This window comes from Nyctibius grandis, chromosome 33 (genome assembly GCF_013368605.1).
Source record: "Nyctibius grandis isolate bNycGra1 chromosome 33, bNycGra1.pri, whole genome shotgun sequence".
Lineage (NCBI taxonomy): Eukaryota > Metazoa > Chordata > Aves > Nyctibiiformes > Nyctibiidae > Nyctibius > Nyctibius grandis.
Window position 1 is genome coordinate 4,148,470 of NC_090690.1, and position 19,622 is coordinate 4,168,091.

Here is a 19,622-nt window from a genome sequence, read left to right on the forward strand (position 1 = left end):
TGCCTGGGGGGTGTCTGTCCCTGTTCTTGCTAGATTTTTGGGCTGCTTATGGCCCTTTGCTGCTGCAGGAGAGCTCCCGGGATGGCTGCGGGATTACAATAGGCTCTTTCAGCACACCGGCAAGGGCGGGAGGCCCCGATTGCAACACATTTGCTGTTGAAAATTTGCTAGAGATCCACCTATGCGCCGCTTTTTGCAATAATTATTAGAGTAAACCCACTTAAACCAGAGCTTCGCTGTTGCTCTCGGCAGCAAAAGCGAGCAATAAACTCAGTAAAGGGTTAACGCCGGCCGCTGCTGCCTTGGCTCCGCTCGCTCTCTGCTCCTGCCAGGCGGAAGTCGGAGCGAGCAGCTCAAGTTCAAGGCTCGCCTGGGTGCATGTGGACGCTTTGTCACTCAGCAGGAGCCGGGCAGGGTCCGGCAGGCAGCGAGCAAACCCCTCTCGCTGGAGCTACAAGGATGGCTCGAGCCTCCGCGTGCCGAAATCCCCACTGCTATTACTACACCACCAAATTTGCGCTCTTCGCCTACACCGCCGCCTTCTCGGTAGGTGCTCCGGTTGCTTCTCTGTCCTCCCAGTGTTTCCCCCCACCATACCACCCCTACGGCTTGGATTTTACTTTTCAGTGTCCAAATTTCTCCTTCCAAGGCATCAAAACCTGGTGCCGCGAAGCCCCTCGTGCTTGGCGCTAGCTGGGTCCGAAACGGGCAATCTTGGGTTGAAACCGTAGGTTTTGGTGAATTTAAGAGCACCTCCCCAGGACTGCTTGTCCCCAGAGCTGCTCTTGCAAATCCCTCGAGGCAGCGAGTCGCGTTTTTGAGGCGTTTGGAGCATAAACATGGAAATTTCATGTTTTCACCGCACGAGCAACCGTCGGGCGGCGTTGCCAGCTGCATCCCGGCCGTTGCCTTTATGTCGTTCAATAGGGGCAAGGCACGAAAGCAGACATCACGTGGCGGGTGTTTTAGCCAGGTTGGTTATTTTATTTTTATTTTCAAAATAAAACTTTTTTTTACACAGTTTTGAATCATTGAGCTACAGTCGGGGCGAGGCTGCCCCAGCACCTCGGAGGTACAAGCGCGTGTCGGAGCAGGGGAGGGGGAAACAAGAAATTCCCCGTCCCTTTGGGGTCTGTGTGTCCTCAGTGAATGCAGGAGATAAGAAATTAACGCCTTCCTGGGGTTAATTTTGCATAATCCCATGCGGATGTACAGATATTTCCTCCTGAGGTCTAATTAATCCTTTGCCCCGTGCACGGCTGCCTGCGAGGCGTGGACGCGGATCTAATTGTATCGGTGTAACCACAGAAATATCTGCTGAGTTCCCAGGCAGGCTGTGAGCGGTAAGCTGGGTTACAGGCAGAGTTTGAAAATGCTTTTTATTTCCTTCTTTATTTATTATTTTTAATGAATGAGCTCATTGAGAGGGCAGCTAGCTGGGGATGGTGAAGCCCCTTGCCTCGCTGTGCCAAATGACTTGTGCCCACCCCAGGGCATGAATGAGAATAAGAAAAAAGGGATTTGTTTGCCCTCCTCTGGACTCGTTCCAACACCTCAACATCTCAACGATCGAGGAGGTTTGGGGTGAGATGCTTCATAGTTTTGTAGCGTAGGGTGGTCCCAGCCTGCAGAAAACTGGATCTAGTGCCACTAGATCCTTGCCCGTGCTTTCCTGTAATGCAAGCGCTTATTTATAGGTTGGAAAATGAGTAAAGGAGCGTGGAATAAGCCAGAGAGTGGCTTCAAACCAGACATGGAGCAAAGGGCAGAGAGCATCACGGGTTGGACCGGCTGGTTTTATACAGGTAGATTTAATCCTTGTTGTTGAGGAGTCAGTGGAGCACAGTTTTGAAGTTTTCTTTGAAAAAAAAAAAATGCTGCTTTCCTTTTCGTACTTTTCCCATAAAATTGAAAACTGCTCTTTTAATTGACCCTTATAAAAGCGTATTTTGTTACATTCCTACGTCCCATCAGCAGTTAAGCATTATACGATGTATTTAATCGCTGTATTATTAATCCCGTGATTCTTTTAACGACTAAAAACATTCAGCACTTTCTATATCGCGGTTTCTCACCTGCACAGTACAATAAAACCTTCTGAGGAGGAGGTTTTATTGTACATACGTCCTCATTATGACCTATGAGGAACGGCTGAGGGAGCTGGGGGTGTTTAGCCTGGAGAAGAGGAGGCTCAGAGGTGACCTTAGTGCAGTCTACAACTACCTGAAGGGAGGTTGTAGCGGGGTGGGAGTTGGCCTCTTCTCCCAGGCAACCAGCGATAGGACAAGAGGACACAGCCTCAAGCTTCACCAGGGGAGGGTCAGGTTGGACATGAGGAAGCATTTCTTCTCAGCAAGGGTCATTAGCCATTGGAAGGGGCTGCCCAGGGAGGTGGTGGAGTCACCATCTCTGGAGGGGTTTAAGAAAAGCCTGGACATGGCACTTAGTGCCCTGGTCTAGTTGCCATGGTGGTGTCAGGGCAATGGTTGGACTCGATGACCCCAGAGGACTCTTCCAACCTCATTGATTCTGTGATTCCGTGGAGCAGGAGTGCCCTGTCTGCTAATTTGAAGGCAGACGGGTCTTCAAAAGCTGGGAACACTGATTCTGCTTTGAAAGACAAGAGTTTTGCCTTTAGTTTTGCACCTCTGGTCATCTTGGATGGAGAACGAAGTGATGCTCCTCCCTGGACCAGGGCTCTGACTCACGTCATCTGGCTGCCGGGGTCTGCGTGGGCTTGAAGCCACCGTCATTGTCACTTTTTGATCTTTCTGAATAAGGAGAAATCACTGCCTTGTGCTAGCGTGGCGTTGACTCATCCAATTAATGCTGTTCACCCTGGAACGAGCCCTGTCTGCTGCTTGGCCCTTGGCAGGCTGCGAGGCTGCGCTGCTTCGGCCGTGTTAACGTCCCCTTGGATTCATGGTACCCCTCTGCTCTGCGTTTGGCTGAGAATAACTCCTGTTCCTTGTGTCTTTTGGGTCTTGGACAAGGAGAATGTCCAAGCCAATACCTCTTAGGTATTTAGAGAGATTTTTAGGGCAGGGTAGGACCATGCGTGTCTCTTGTTAGCACTGGTAGGACTATGTCTCTTGTTAGCATCAGGTAGCCAAAAGCCAAGTTGGGCAAGGATGGAGAAGCAATCATGAGCACCAGAGAGCCCATGGCTCAAAGAGAGCTTTGCAAGCTCCCTGGCTCACCTGTGGGTTAGCTGCGAGCTCAAGCCACTCATTTGGCACCCCGCAAACCCTGCCAGCATCATCAGAGCTGTGGATTATATTATTTTCTGTCCATTAATTGCCTTTCATCCCACTTCTGGACCTCCAGATCTTTCAATGACTCTGTGATCAGTGGGACAGTGATTTCCACCAGGAATTTCCACCTTTAGCTCTTCACCTTCCCAGGTACCCAACTCCCCCCTCCAGCTCTTTCCTTGCCCTTAGATGGAGAAATGCCTGGAGAGGAAAACCAGCTTAGTGTTATCCCACCAAGAAGAGACGAGGTTGGAGCGAAACAGCTTTGGAAATGGGCTGCAAAGGTGGGGAAGGGTTGGTCGTAGCAACTTGTATCGGGCTGAGAAATTCAACTTTGCAATTTTATCCATCCAGGAGTATGGGAGGGAGGGAGGAGAGCGAGTCATGGGGATCCTTTTTGGGGTGGGAATGGAGGTTGGACATCCTGAGGCAGCTGCTTGCTGCCCTCCATCCCCTGCCCACTCAGCTCCTACAAACTCTGAGAAGCACTAAAATCAAGCAGGTCTGAAATTAAAACCTCAAGGTGATTTCTTCCCAACTTACAAGAGGAGAATTGATGCAGGACGCCTTCACTGCCGGCTCTGGCAGAGTTGCAGCCACCCCCTTGGCTTTCCCCACGGCGACGGTTCGATTACGTGGTAATTATCATATAGAAACGGGGTAATCACCCTCTCGTTAGAGGGTAAGTGTGGATTTGCTTTTGCTCTTAGATGCATTGCAGAGCAGTTGTAATTACCGGCTGCCTTCTATCCTGGTGTTCGTACTGGATTAAGGTGATCACCGGGCAATTAATATGTAACTACAGAGGATTTACCGGCAAACTTCATTATGTGCCTTACCATGTCATCGAGAGTGGGTGGTACAACAGGGTTGTGACGCCAGGGATCAGAATTATCCGTGCTGATTGAATTCGCGTGGCAAAAACACCCCCCCCCCCCACCTCCAGGAGAAACCCAGTGATGGAAACCAGAGCAGCCGGGCTCCGCAGGGCGTGATGCGAGCTGTTCCTGCGGCTTTTGATGCTCGTTGCCAGCTGAAGAGGGACGGGATGATCAGGATTTTGATTTAATACGTGGTTATTCCCCTTGCAGCTTTTTATGGTGCTGCACAGATCCTGGCAAAGACTTCGCCATTGCCAGTGTGCTCCAAATCCACCATTTTTTCACAGAAATGCTGCTTTTCAGGCAATGCTGGTCTTTCCCCCCAGCTCTTTTCCATCCAAATCCCTTTGCCACCCATCGCTCCCTGCTCGCCCTTCCAAAACTCATTATATCCCGGCGAGCTTTCCTTTGCAACCTGCCTTTGCTGGGAGATGTGCCAGTATATCCATTCCCTTCCTCGAGGTGTGTGTTGCTTTGCAAGATGCTTTAAGCTGCTTTGAGTAGAAGCAACTCTTTTTTTTTTTTCATTTTAATTGGAGGGTTTATTTTAATTTTTAGCCGGCGGGGTGTGGAGATGGGCTGGGGTCCAGCCTGCAGCACTAATCCTTAGCAAAGCGGGTCACAAGGGGCTGGGTGACCTTTTAAACTAGGAGCTAAGCAAGGAGAGAGCCAAGAAATTCAGGTAGGGATTGAGTGCACCCTCAGTAAATGTGCAGATGACCCCAAGCTGGGTGGGAGTGTCGACCTGCTGGAAGGTAGGAAGGCCCTACAGAGGGATCTGGACAGGTTGGATCGATGGGCCGAGACCAACGGCGTGAGGTTCAACAAGAACAAGTGCTGGGTCTGACACTTGGGCCACACCAACCCTCTGCAGCGCTACAGGCTGGGGGAAGAGTGGTTAGAAAGAGTCCTGGGGGTGCTGATGAACAGCCGGCTGAACGTGAGCCAGCAGTGTGCCCAGGTGGCCAAGAAGGCCAATGGCATCCTGGCCTCTATTAGGAATAGTGTAGCCAGCCGGTCTGGGGAAGGGATCGTCCCTCTGTGCTCGGCACTGGTGAGGCCACACCTTGAATCCTGTGTCCAGTTCTGGGCCCCGCACTTCAAGAAAGATGTTGAGGTGTTGGAGTGAGTCCAGAGGAGGGCGACCAAGCTGGGGAAGGGTCTGGAGGGTCTGACCTATGAGGAACGGCTGAGGGAGCTGGGGGTGTTTAGCCTGGAGAAGAGGAGGCTCAGAGGTGACCTTAGTGCAGTCTACAACTACCTGAAGGGAGGCTGTAGCGGGGTGGGAGTCGGCCTCTTCTCCCAGGCAACCAGCGCTAGGACAAGAGGACACAGCCTCAAGCTTGGCCAGGGGAGGGTCAGGTTGGCCATGAGGAAGCATTTCTTCTCAGCAAGGGTCATTAGCCATTGGAAGGGGCTGCCCAGGGAGGTGGTGGAGTCCCCATCTCTGGAGGGGTTTAAGAAAAGCCTGGACATGGCCCTTAGTGCCCTGGTCTAGTTGCCATGGTGGTGTCAGGGCAATGGTTGGACTGGATGATCCCAGAGGGCTCTTCCAACCTCACTGATTCTGGGATTCTGTAATCAGCTCAATATTTGCTCGGTAGTCCCAGGGACTAGTTTGAGCTCCTTGGGTATACAGAGCACGCAGTTTTTTCTAAGCCATGAAACCCGAAAAAATCCGTGCAGCGTGGCGTGCCGGCAGTATCTCCCCGTGCAGTGCCTTTTCCCCGTTGCATTTATATTTCCACATGGCATTTGCATTTCTCCATCTCATTTGCATGGCAAATAAGCGGTGCGTGCCCCACTCCATAAAAAAGGGGTGTTATGCACGGCGCTGGTTGGGGTTTTCCCTGCCAAAGGGATGGCCGTGGCAATGCTGGGAGGAAGGCCCAGCACCGCTCCACAGCAGCCTCATGCATACGACGTGCTTTAAATTTTTCAAGGATACTTTTCAGCCCTGGAAAAGCGATTTTTAAGCATCGCACGTGTCCATCCTGCAAACCCTCCTCGGTTTCTCTCCCTTGCTAGCAGGTGAAGCCCATCCCATGCCCGCTGCTTCCTCAACCCCTCGAGCATCCAGCCCTCGAACCTCCTCCCGGCTTTGCTCCGTGCGCTTTCCGTTATCTCTTCCCTCACTCACATCGCAGATGGATTAATTAAAACGGAGAAAGTGGTTCTGATTGGCACGCGGGAGGAGCGGCGGGGATTAGCGGGGTGTGCATTAATATCTACCTCCTGCCTTCAAATCCAAATGTGTTTCCTGGGACACCGTCTAAGAGATAAACATTACATCAAACCTCATCCCACTGCACCAACCTGACTTAAAATAGAGTTTAAAGATGAAACTGTGATTAAAAGCCTGTTATCAGCAATAGCCCTGCCTGGTGAGTCTCAAATAACTAAAGTGCCTGCAAAATATCACGGGTCTAAATTTCACTTTCCGAGAGATTTCAGTTCCTTTACGGATGAGATGGAGCCTGGAAGTGGACGGTGATTGATAGACATAAACTGGCTACAAAAACCACACCAGAAATAGTCTCCAGGCAGAGCAGAGAAGAAAAAAAATCAACTCCCCAAAAAAGCATGAAAATTAAGGATTCAATTAACGCCGTGAATTAGCAGGAAGTGTTTGAGCAAACTCGTGTCAGGGCAACAGTTGGACTCGATGATCCCAGAGGGCTCTTCCCACCTCATTGATTCTGGGATTCTGTGAACTCCTTAGCAGCGATGAAGCCTTTTGGAAAAGGGAAAACGATGGAAAAGGAGCAAAAAAAAAAGGGTTTTATCTCCTCTTTGGAGACGCAGGTTTTTGTACGTGGGTGTCTGTGGCCAGGGGCTTTCCCCCAGGAGCCTCCCGCTGTGATTTGGGGTGGGGAGGACAGCAAAAAGCCAAGTGAAATGAGCTCTGGATGCTCCTCGGTTGCTTCGCTGCCCTTTTCAGGTGTCAGCTCGGCGCCGGCTCAGAAGCTGCTCGCCTCCGGCTGCGCCGCGGGGCCGACAGGCGCGATGCGAACGGCTCCTGACAGCTCGAAACGCTTGGGACGGCGTTGCTGGCTTTGAAGTTGAAGGAGCTGAAGGGATGCAGACAGCCCTTTTTGGAGCCCTGGCTTTATCCCGGCATCGTTAGGCTCTCTTTTTCAATTAGAGCTGTTTCATTGAAGGGGAAGGGGGGGGGAAGAAGGTTGTCATGAATAATCCGTTGCTTTTCTTCACGGCACTTTTCATCCAGGGATCAAAAACGCTTCGTAACGGCGCAGTGCGCTTTGTTTCTAGATGTTGGTGCGTGAAGAGAAGGCGAGCGGCTCGCCGTGGGTTTGGGTGCAAGTTGGTGCTTGAGCCAGGGGTAAAAATGAGTAATTTTGGGGCTCGTGCTGTCCGAGGGTGGAGTTTGGGAGGGGGCGGCTGATGGTATTAATGACTCTCAGCCTCTGGGTCTGTCAAACCCAAGGCAAGGGCCAAGCTGAGCATCCAGACGGACCGTGAAGATAAGGCATGGAGGGGAGAGGAAAAGCCTAGCAAAACCTAGCTTAAAGCTGTCCAGCTAGACTGATCACGCCACAATTATCCGTCCCCTTCCGAGCCAGAGGAAGGGTAGCCCAGCCTCGAGCAAAGGGGATGAGCTGAATGCTGATGGCACTATTTGGGAATATATGTTAAATATCCTGGAGTTGAGTGGGTCTTCCTTGGCCATCTGAGCTGTCTTCCACCTCCAGCTCTCTCTCAAAGCCTCTGCTTTTTCCCTGTTGGCGTCTGAATCCCATCCCATGCTTCCCTTGCAGTTCCTTGGCCTCGTCATCCTGTGCGTTGGGATTTACGCCGAAGTGGAGAGGCAAAAGCACAAGACCTTGGAAGGGATCTTCCTGGCTCCGGCCATCATCCTTCTCCTTCTGGGCTTCACCATGTTTGGTGTCTCCTTCGTCGGCATGGTGGGGAGCCTCAGGGACAACCGGACGCTGCTGAAGACGGTAAGGCTGTTACTGTGCTCTCTGTCCAGCCCTTGGGATGGTCTGGGTGATCTCAAGGAGGAAAATTAATGTATCCTAACGAGTCACCACCACAACTTAGAGCAACCATATGCTCCTCCTTGGATTTAAATGCTTGCCTGACATGACTGCTCCGTGTTTTCAGCTCCGCCGTGAAGCCAGTGGAAGGGTAACAGGGAGAGGATATATTTAAATTGCAGAGCTGACACCCTAATTTCTGTGTTATCCATGGCTGAATGCCTCCTAACATCTGCGGGAAGCGCTGCTGCCTTCCTCCTGAGGGAACAAGGGAGCTATTTTTGGGGCTGAGATCCCATCTCTGGTGGAGCAAAGTCTCCACCGGTAGGTTTATTTTAGCTGTGGCGGTGCCAATAGAAAATAGCTCCGTTTCCTTTTGCGAGGGAGTTTTTAGCAGAGGGGAAAAATTGCCTTTGAAGTCCAAACTAGAAGAGATCCAGGACACTAGGGCAAAGCTGGTCACTCCTAACCTGCTTTCCAGGGGTTTTGTGGGTGCGTTGAGCATCCGACCACCCGTCCTCCCTGCAGCTCTGGGGTAACACCTCTGTCTCCAGCGAGGAGGCTGCAGGGATTTATAAGCTGAATTATAAACCAGTTCCTCCTTTCAGATGGGAGTGAAGCTCTTCCATCATGGCCAGGGCCAAAGTCCATCGATGAGCTCCGTGACAGCTCTGTTGGCTTGTTGGCTGCGTCTAAAGAAGAAGTAGTGAAGAAGTTGCTTCTGAATGAATAATCCGTGCCGGTCCACGGAGCCTTGCTGCCAACGCACGCGTGCCTTGCATGCTAACGGCTTGTGTAACACCTTCATCTCCCACTGGTTTGGGTTGATTGGTTTATTAAAATCCAACGCTCTGGGTAGCTAGCGCTCGCTTGCACCAGCTTGCAGTATTGCTTTTAAAGGTTGCTCAGCATTTGCATTTCCAATTAATACAAATGGGAGCCCAAATTGAAAAACCAATATTGTCTTTGCTTCTGCATGAGCAGATGAAATTATCGCTGCCTTTCGCTGCGTCTGGTTTTGTGCCACCTGCGATGGGCGGTTGTTGAAGGTTGCAGGGATCAAAGCTGTGCTGTGAGCGAGCAGCAGAGGGTTTCCCATCTCTGTTGCAGTGAGATACTGAGATGTTCGAGAGCTGCCTCCTGACCCCGGGGCTTTGGAGGAGTCTCTAAGTGAGTGGCCGGAGACATCCCACCCGTGGTGTTTAAATAGCCCTGATATCTTGCTTGTTTAAAAATTCCCTTTTAATTAATTCCTATCAACTGACTTTTTTCTTTCTGGTGGGATGCTAAGTTTTAGCAGTGGGCATTTACCTGGACTCAGTTTTACCTCTAACATACAACCCTCTTTCTCCTGTCCATCAAAGCGACTGGGAAAGCTCTGTATTTCTTTACGATCTAAGCCTAGAAAAGATTTTTCTGCCAAAGCTGCAGTTACGTTCCTTGAAGAGAACATTTCATCTTCTTTGTCATTTGGCTGCTTTTAAAGCTGTACAGTATTGTGTTCATTCTAGCTAGGCTTATTCCAAAGAAGGATAAGTACTTCAAATTTCCAATATTATTTCTCTTTCTGTGCTAATACTCATGAATCATGGCTAATACTCTGTTTCCACAACTGCGACTGAATTTGAAAGTGGAAAATTGACACATCAGAGGGTAGGAAATCTCATCCTTGGAGCGACCCAGGGCAAGAGAAAGCCAAGCTCATTAACTGTATTTCACAAGTTGTCGCCTGAATCAATTCTGCAACGGGCACAGCTGAGAAGAAGAAAATAATCCTGTCCGTTTGGGCTGGCTTTTTCTCCCTGGGGATATAAGCAGCTTCACGCCTGCCATGTGGAATAAATAAAGCGATACCCGTGCAAATCATCACACGCAATAACGCTCGCAGCCCTTTTGGCTAGAGTGTAAGAAAGGGGATGTGTGTCTCGTGTTGAAATACAATGTTGAGGTGTTGGAGCGAGTGCAGAGGAGGGCGACCAAGCTGGGGAAGGGTCTGGAGGGTCTGACCTCCGAGGAACGGCTGAGGGAGCTGGGGGTGTTTAGCCTGGAGAAGAGGAGGCTCAGAGGTGACCTTAGTGCAGTCTACAACTACCTGAAGGGAGGTTGTAGCGGGGTGGGAGTCGGCCTCTTCTCCCAGGCAACCAGTGCTAGTACAAGAGGACACAGCCTCAAGCTTGGCCAGGGGAGGGTCAGGTTGGATATTAGGAAGCATTTCTTCTCAGCCAGGGTCATTAGCCATTGGAAGGGGCTGCCCAGGGAGGTGGTGGAGTCACCATCTCTGGAGGGGTTTAAGACAAGACTGGACATGGCACTTAGTGCCATGGTCTAGTTGACACGGTGGTGTCAGGGCAATGGTTGGACTCGATGACCCCAGAGGTCTCTTCCAACCTGGTTGATTCTGTGATTCTGTACTTCTGGGCGTTGGGTTTTTAGGGTTACTCAAGGCTCCTCACCTGCCTTTAGTTGGCTGCAGAGCAGTATGATTGGCCCAATTCTACATTAATTACCTATTTTCCGGGAGCAGATTCCTGCCTAATTCCCAGTCTTGGAGTGGAAGCACTGTTTCCCCCATGGGTATATTCAGCTGGATGGGCATCAGCATGAGGAGGAGAGCATGACAGCAGTGAAGCATTTTGGAAATGCTCTCGATGACGAGATAAAGAAGGGTGTTCCTTGCGCACACACTGCACAGTCACACAAAGACGGGAGGTATCTGTGGTGTGCACGGAGGTGAAAGCTGTAATGCCGCCTCTTCTTGTAGGAAATAGCATCGCAAGCGCATAGCGGACAAAAAATGCACTTAAAGAGCATCTCTAAGAGCCCAGGCCATGAGCGTGGGTTTGCACGTTCACCTCCAGCTTGGATGAGCTATGGAGGACTTGCCCACTCAAAGGGGCTGCTGGGCTGTGTGGGAGCAATCTTGGATTAGTGTTTTCTGGGTGGAGATGCAGCTTATCCCAGCAAAAGTGATGTATCCTTGTATCTTAAAACAGTTCTCCAGGGAGGGTAGATTTTGATGAGATATGAGGAAGAAATTCTTTCCTGTGAGAGTGGTGAGACCCTGGCCCAGGTTGCCCAGAGAAGCTGTGGCTGCCCCCTCCCTGGCAGTGTTCAAGGCCAGGTTGGATGGGGCTTGGAGCAACCTGGTCTGGTGGAAGGTGTCCCCAAAGGCAGGGGGGCTGGAACTAGATGGGTTTTAAGGTCCCTTCCAACCCAAACCATCCCATGACTCTATGATTCTATGAGACTGGGCTGCACTGGAAAGACCCTTGCTGCTGGCATGGTTTTTTGTCCCCGAATCACTTGATGTTTCTTGTGCTCTTACCTGCTCATGGTTCTATTGGCCAAACCATGTGGCCACGCCTGGACTTCTCCGTTGTGTTTATGTTGGAATTATCTGTGAAATGCGTTAGCACTTCCATCCGTCACCCAAAAGTGGGTGCTCATACCGGGAATTTGTAGTGGGTTTCACTGCAGGATGTCCTCTCTTGTGCACCAGCCTCTGGAGGCATGGGAGACTGGGGGTTGCTTTCATTTGTAGAAGTTTTTTCACGCTGGTTTTCTGCTGAATTTTACCGGGAAAACTCTTGAAAAGACGTTATTGGTTAGTGAGTTTTGTAATCTGTTCCCCTTGAGGGGGGAATCGGATGGTGTGGGGACCACGGAGGAGGGAGCTCTGCCCTGTGAGCCCCAAAAACAGGCTCAGGACAGACCGTGGCGATTGTATCATGAGACACCATAAAAATACATCTATTGATGCTGATGGAAAATCGATGTGTGAATCCCCGTGGGCTCTTAGGGGCTTGTGTGTGCAGAGGTACTGCAGCTGCTCGAATGCCTGCGCATGCGTTTTCAGGGAACCCCAAGCTAACGAGGAGCACAAATCCAGCTTCGAATCACTAATAAAAATTGAATTGTCTCTTCATCTCAAAATATGTCTCATAAATCTGGCGAGCAGGCAACAAATTCCTCTCTCTATTTGGAAGAAAATATTTCAATGCCCTACAAAAATTCATCAGGTAGCACTTGACATTAATAACCATTTTTTTTTCACACGACACGCCGTGGGTGTAGGTGTGGGTGCGTACGTGCTCGTTAAATCCTCATTCATCTCAGTCGCTCACTGCTGACAGATGGATTTTTATTTTCTTTAGCCCCCTGGACAAAAATCAACCGACATTTCTCGTAGGCAAAACAATTCCAAAAGCCACCCAGCTCCTTGATGTATTATTCCAATATCCCCCCTGCGAGGTACCACAAATTACATTTTGGTTTTAATCTTTTCCTTATCAATCTTATTCTCTCCTGTCGTTACCTGTAATTGTCATGCACAACCACACGACCCTTACCCGGGTGTAAACCAGATTATCACGTCTTTAATGACCTCTCTAATAACCCAAGCAAAGTCCATTCCATAAACCCTGCTTGAAATTCTCAAGTTTATTAGAAAAATGACGGGCAAGACCTGGGGATTTTGGCTGCTGGGGTACATAATCACTATTATAAAGCCTTTTTTTTAATAGATAAGAGTTTCTGCTCGGAAATCAAGTTTCTTCTGTCACCATTAACATTTGCAAGGCTTGAAGAAGCTGACTGATGAAGACGGCTTGCCTTTGCTTTGAGGGAGTTCAGGGGGATTTAGCGAATAGACTGGAAAAATCAATATTTCTTTTGCTCAGTGAGACGGCTGGGGGGGAGCTGGGATGGTTTGGTTCAGGATCTGGAAATGCAGTGGGACAGGCTGCTCCGACAATTAGGTTTTGCAGTTGAATATGCCCAAATTGGCTCCTTTTCATGGCTTTTTTAGAGCTGTTTTTGCTAGAAACGTATCATGTCTTACTCAGCATCTCCTACCCTGGGGGCTTGGGACTTGTGTGTTCATCCTGTGGATGTTTTAGCTTCCAAGAAGTCAGTAAAATAAATTTTCAGAGGCAATTTCAATAGACTTGCACTTATTTTACACAGAACAGGAGAGAAATGAGGGTCCAGGTAGGCCAAAAAGTCCATCTTTCCCCTCTATCAGGAACAGTGTAGCCACCCGGTCTGGGGAAGTGATCATCCCTCTGGACTCGGCACTGGTGAGGCCGCACCTTGAATCCTGTGTCCAGTTCTGGGCCCCGCACTTCAAGATGGATGTTGAGGTGTTGGGGCGAGTCCAGAGGAGGATGACCAAGCTGGTGAAGGGTCTGGAGGGTCTGACCTCCGAGGAACGGCTGAGGGAGCTGGGGGTGTTTAGCCTGGAGAAGAGGAGGCTCAGAGGTGACCTTAGTGCAGTCTACAACTACCTGAAGGGAGGTTGGAGCGCAGTGTGAGTTGGCCTCTTCTCCCAGGCAACCAGCGCTAGGACAAGAGGACACAGCCTCAAGCTTAGCCAGGGGAGGTTCAGGTTGGACATTAGGAAGCATTTCTTCTGAGCAAGGGTCATTAGCCATCGGAAGGGGCTGCCCAGGGAGGTGGTGGAGTCACCATCTCTGGAGGGGTTTAAGACAAGACTGGACATGGCCCTTAGTGCCCTGGTCTAGTTGCCATGGTGGTGTCAGGGCGATGGTTGGACTCGATGATCCCAGAGGGCTCTTCCAACCTCAGTGATTCTGTGATTCTGTGATTTTTCTTCCCCATTTGGTGAGCTTTTGGGGTTTCCTCCTTTCCTGCCTTGGCTTTGCCACAATCTGTCCCCCAAAGCAGGATTTGACTTTGGCAGCCAGAGATCAGCTACTGCAGCAGCTCTTTTGGCCTTTGGTGGGTGTTATATACATACATAAAAAAATCTATAGCCAGCATAAATATATATATCTAAATACTTATAAATATATAAATGTATTTTTATATCTATGCTGCTATTTCCAAATGTCAGCAACAGAGAGACACGAAAAGCAAACACCAACGACCACTGCCAGCGTCGCCACTTATTTTATTTGCAATTCTGTATCTTCCCTCTCGAGGTCGACCCACGATGCGACTTCCCGAGCTGGGTTTGAAAGTGCTTTTCCTCCCCCTGCCCTCCAGCCCTGATTGCACGTGTAAATAGAGAGATTAAACGCTGGGAAATGGCAGATATGTCAGGTTTGAAGAGGGGAGTGAGTACGGCTGCGGGGAAATGGTTGGCAATCACCGAGCTATTGTGTGTGTGGAGAATTGTCCTTCTCCAGAGAAGATAAATTCCCTCTCGAAGAGAGTCAGCTACGACAGTGATTTGAAGCTCGGGGATCATGAATAAAAGCAATCAGGGTAACGCACGTGTGAAGGAGCACTTGGAGGTCTGAGCTGGGCCAAGCAGCTGGGGGTTTTTTTTCTGATAGTGCAGAGAAAGGGGCAAAAATTAGGCGGAAAACCTCTATTACAGCGGTGCTGTATAAAGCATCTCTCTGCCGCATCGCCAGCGCTAATCCATTACCCTATAGCAGCCACTTACAATCAGTTTTAAGTCAGAGGAGGTGAAAACACCGGTAAGTAGCACCTTCCCCCTATTTTTCTTCTGCGTTCGGAAGAATTGGGTGAAATAATTTAAGAGTTAATGTTTTATGGCTACGTGGCTTGCACTTAAACCACTTGGATGTTTGACTTGGGCGAGTTCCTCATGGTTTTGTTGTGCTGGAAAACCTCTTGGTTCAGAGCAGAGGGTTTACACGGGGTATCCAGCTCATCCATTTACCCCAGCGTGTGTTCACCTCCAGGCCAGCAGAGAAATAATCCCTTGACTATCTGCAGTGAAGAGGCAAATTCCCAAGGCCGGAGGGCTTGGAAAAGGCTTTGGGATGAACCGAAAGGCTTGGTGTGATCCCCTGAGCGTGCTGACCTGGGTGGCTGGAGGAATTTGGGGTGAATTTGGCCTGGCCTGGGTTTGCAAAGTTTGCAGCTGATGGCTGGAGGTGGGTTTTTCTGTCCCTGCAAAATGAATGAGGGAGAACTGGGCGGTTTAGAATGCAGCGAAAAAATTGGGGTATTGATGCCCAGGGAGGTGGTGGAGTCACCATCTCTGGAGGGGTTTAAGAAAAGCCTGGACATGGCACTTAGTGCCCTGGTCTAGTTGCCATGGTGGTGTCAGGGCAATGGTTGGACTCGAGGAGCCCAGAGGGCTCTTCCAACCTCATTGATTCTGTGTGATGGCAGTCCTCAGGTTTCACTGTATTTTTGCACATCTGGAGAGGGAACCAGTCGTTCCCTCTGGATAAACGGGAACAGATCGAACGTGCAGCCATGTGAAACGCACCCAACGCAGAGGTGTGCGATAAATAAATCTTTCACTCTACCTGGGAGGCCACTAAATCATCCCCCGTCCCCTCACCAAGCACCTGCCGCCTCCTCTGCCTTCCTCGAGACCAGCCACGGACGAGTCCCCCACTTCATGTGAGCACAGAAACACGAATCTGGTTGTTTTTGTCCCCAAACTGAAACTTTTAAGTAATGCTTTTAAAGAACCTTTTCTTCCTAACGACATGTTAGAGCTTTCTCCCACGCAGAGTGGCCCTTTCTAAGGGTTTACTTTTCTTCTGAAAGACGTTTGCGTGCAGCCCTTCCTCTGAAAATCTAAGTAATTGTTTATTCCCATTTAGAAACAGCTTTCATAGTTGCTTTGAAGGAAAAAAAAACACACCTAAAATCTGTCAGGAATGTCTCCTACACAGATTAAACGAGGACAACAAAGCCCAGATGAAGAGACTTTGTAGAGCATCTTCTGTTTTAGCCAGGCAGCAATAACCCTCTCCGCCCAGGATGCTATTTTATCCGTGCAAACCATGTTATTTTATTTAGGGGGCATTCAACTCGCCCCTCCTACCCATCCACACAGGCTGGGGCTAATAAATCTGGGTTTTACGCATGCATTTACCAAGCCTCGAGTCAAAATACACATTTCCTTTATGCTTTGTGAGCTAAATAACCAAGCAGCCTGTTTTCATCCCAAAAGGGCCAGCAGCCTTGAAAATAAACAACCTGAGAGCCCTGGCCATGCAGCGCGGTCCATCCTCATGTCCCAGGTACCAGCCCTACCTCCACCACAGAATCACAGAATCAATGAGGTGGGAAGAGCCCTCTGGGATCATCGAGTCCAACCATTGCCCTGACACCACCATGGCAACTAGACCAGGGCACTAAGTGCCATGTCCAGGCTTTTCTTAAACCCCTCCAGAGATGGTGACTCCACCACCTCCCTGGGCAGCCCCTTCCAATGGCTAATGACCCTTGCTGAGAAGAAATGCTTCCTAATGTCCAACCTGACCCTCCCCTGGTGAAGCTTGAGGCTGTGTCCTCTTGTCCTATCGCTGGTTGCCCGGGAGAAGAGGCCAACTCCCACTGCGCTCCAACCTCCCTTCAGGTAGTTGTAGACTGCACTAAGGTCACCTCTGAGCCTCCTCTTCTCCAGGCTAAACACCCCCAGCTCCCTCAGCCGTTCCTCGGAGGTCATCATAGGTTCCATCCTGTGAGCTCCTGTGCGTGCAAAACCGGGGAGACTCGTGCTTTATAAGAAGAGAAATTAAATTGCACGAGTTTCTTTTCACCTCGGGCATGGGAAATTCAGATTTTCCATCCCTCGACGACCTGTAGCCGCTTTGATATATTAATAGATCCAAACTCTTTTCTTGCCTTGGAAGGCTTGTGCTGGAGATTGGGTTTGCACTTGCTTTTCTTGCAAATCCTCTCTAAATTATAAGGGAAATTGTGGGCTCTCTGAAGGCGAGGTTACGTATTACGGGGTGTCCAGGGGGAGCTGGGCATCACCTATGTGACTTCCCAGGTTTGCATTTTCCTTCTTGCAAGGAATCACAATCAGCATCTGCAATGTTTTTCTTCCCAATTAACGCTGGCACTTTTCCCCCCCCCATTTATAATGACCATAAGCGAAGCTCTTTTTTGGGCTCACTCTCTTGGAAACGGTGGGTTTTGCTACCCCTTGAACCTCACCTGATGGAGCATTTGAAAGCCACATTCAGTGATAATTTTTCTAATAGCCAGGTACAGCCGGCATCCCATGGACTTCTGCACGACGCGCCCGCCTTTGTTTATAAATCAGATATCAAACCCGGATATTAAATATTAGCCTTGATTTCAATACACACAGAGCAGGCTGAGTTGTGTTGCCTAAACCTTGCCTTTTATATCTTGACTTGACACAAGCTGTACAGCAGAAATTGAGACCAAAAAAAGGAAATAGATGGGGGGGACAAAACCCATGCGTGGTGTGCAATGGCCAAAGGACTAGAAAGAGCAGAAAAACCATCGAGCAACCTGCACAAGGGGTCTCTTGGGTTAAAATTCTTGATTTCTGGGAAGAGCTGCAGGGTTGGTGCTTTCAGAAGAGCCTCCCATCTGTTTGGCAAGAAGAAAGGCTCTGCGTGCTGTGGCCTGCTGATTTGTAGGCGTTTCTTGGTGCACTGCTCTGACATTGAGGTTGGACATTAGGAAGCATTTCTTCTCAGCAAGGGTCATCAGACATTGGAAGGGGCTGCCCAGGGAGGTGGTGGAGTCACCATCTCTGGAGGGGTTTAAGGCAAGGCTGGACATGGCCCTTAGTGCCATGGTCTAGTTGCCATGGCGGTGTCAGGGCAATGGTTGGACTCGATGATCCCAGAGGGCTCTTCCAACCTCATTGATTCTGCGATTCTGTGACCGTGAACACATCGGTGGTCCCTACTTGGACTTTGAAGCCACAGTCTTTTGTCTCTGCTCACGGTGGGATTGGTAAGAGTTTGCACTTTTTCCCAGTAAACAGAGGACAAAGCACTCCTTTTTTTTTTTTCTTGGGTTTTAACTAAGGTTAAAGACGAAAAATATTTCCAAAACTGAATTTCTCTTTTTTGCTGCAGCATTGCAAGGTCTAGAGAAGCCCAGCTTGGTAAAACCATGAACTGCGCCGCCTTGGGCTTCCTCCCCAAGCGACCCTATTTTATATCGTTGTAGATGCGTGAGGCGTTTTGCATATCATCTCTGCCTACGAGATAACAGGTGCTTGGTTAATTGTCTTCCTTAATTATGGGATTCCTTGCCTAATTATATCTGGCCCGTTATGAGCTGATTTAGCTGGTGATGAAAGCAGTGCTGCTCCTCCAGTGGGGCCGCACTAGCTGGCTCTTAGCAAATAACCACAGTGCAAAACTCATTGGTGGGTGGTTAATTAAAAACCTCGACGGTTTGGGGCATGAAGTGGTGTTTTGCTGCGTCGGCGCTTTGGTTTGGCCGAGCTTGGGGAATAATTTCTGGGCACGCAGGTCCCTGCGCTACCTGCCTCTGTAAACAGGCTGTTCTAATAAACCAATGGTCAAAGTTAATATCGTGGTAATAAATTACTTCTCCCTCCGCTTTTTTTTTTAACTTGCTTTTGGATTTTTAGCTGGTTACCATGGCAACTTTCCACCTTCCTTTTGCTGGCGAGTCTCCAACGTCGCTGATGGAGGCAGCCTTGGGGAGACAAGTGTGAGCTGAGCAGAGCTTTGCTCTCCGTCCTCTGCAAAGTCGGATGCGATGCCCAACAGGACCTCTTGGATAGGGACCAGAGCATGAGGAGACTGATGGCTGTGGACTACGAGAACATCAGACCTTCTAGTTTAAGTCGTTTGCTCCATCAGGATGTTGATTTCCAGCCTAAATTTGTTGCCACAATCAGTTCTGGCAGAGACATGAGTTATTGCCCATACTCTGCGGGATGGATGATCCTCTGTTGGATGCTCAGCTTGGAAACTTGGTGTTCAACCAAGCGCCAGCGTCCCATCACAGAGGGATGCTGCACACTGTATCTACCCAGAGATAACATTTGCTCCCACCACATCCATGTTACCTGTTTCCCTGTGCAGAATTGGGCCATTCAGATTGCATGTGGTTTCTTTTTTCAATCCTTCCTTCCTTCCTACCACACTTTCTGCAAGGGAGCAAACTGCTTTCCCTGTTAGGACCAAGATCTTTGGAAGAGATTTGCAGCTCCCTGGGGAGCTCCTAATGAAATGATCTGCTTTCTAAGAGTTTCCAGGTCTCCCTTGTTCTGGTTAACCACTGACAGATAACACAACCTGATTTGGAGCAGGGCTAATCCTTCTCTTTCTCTTTCCAGTTCTTCTGGGTCCTTCTGGTGATCTTCCTTACGGAGCTGCTGCTGATACTCATCGAAATCATCTTTGAAAACAAGGTGGGTGCAATCAAGAGGCCTTTGGATGTTGCACGGCAACAAACTGCAGCCCCATGTGTCATCGGGGAGGAAAATCCTCGAGTATCTGTTAGCGTACACCATGAAAATGAAAGGTTTTCATTGCTCTTGCTCTTCTGGGGCTGCCCATCGTGCTCCAGAGCTGCCATGGATCTCCAGCACCACCCAGAGCCCCCGCTGCAGCCGCAGCTCCCTCTGCAGACTCTCAGCCAAAAACCTGTTGGTTTTTTTTTTCTTTTCTTGAGGAGTCGTTAAGCTCCTCGCCTCAATTACGTTAACTGCTGGCTTGCATTTGCAAGGACAGATTTGAGTTATAGCTGAGCTGGCGAGATGGTAAATGCTTCCAGCGGAT

General features: G+C 49.6%; 1 protein-coding gene across 1 annotated transcript in view; it reads left to right on the forward strand.

Moving 5' to 3' along the window:
• Positions 1 to 459: 459 nt before the first annotated feature.
• LOC137675295 (tetraspanin-15-like) overlaps positions 460 to 19,622 on the forward strand; it is a 39,582-nt gene continuing 20,419 nt past the window's right edge. The window contains exons 1-3 of the mRNA XM_068421302.1: positions 460 to 546; positions 7,915 to 8,100; positions 19,178 to 19,252. Coding sequence (XP_068277403.1) covers positions 460 to 546; positions 7,915 to 8,100; positions 19,178 to 19,252 — 348 coding nt within the window. The remainder of the gene's footprint in view (positions 547 to 7,914; positions 8,101 to 19,177; positions 19,253 to 19,622) is intronic.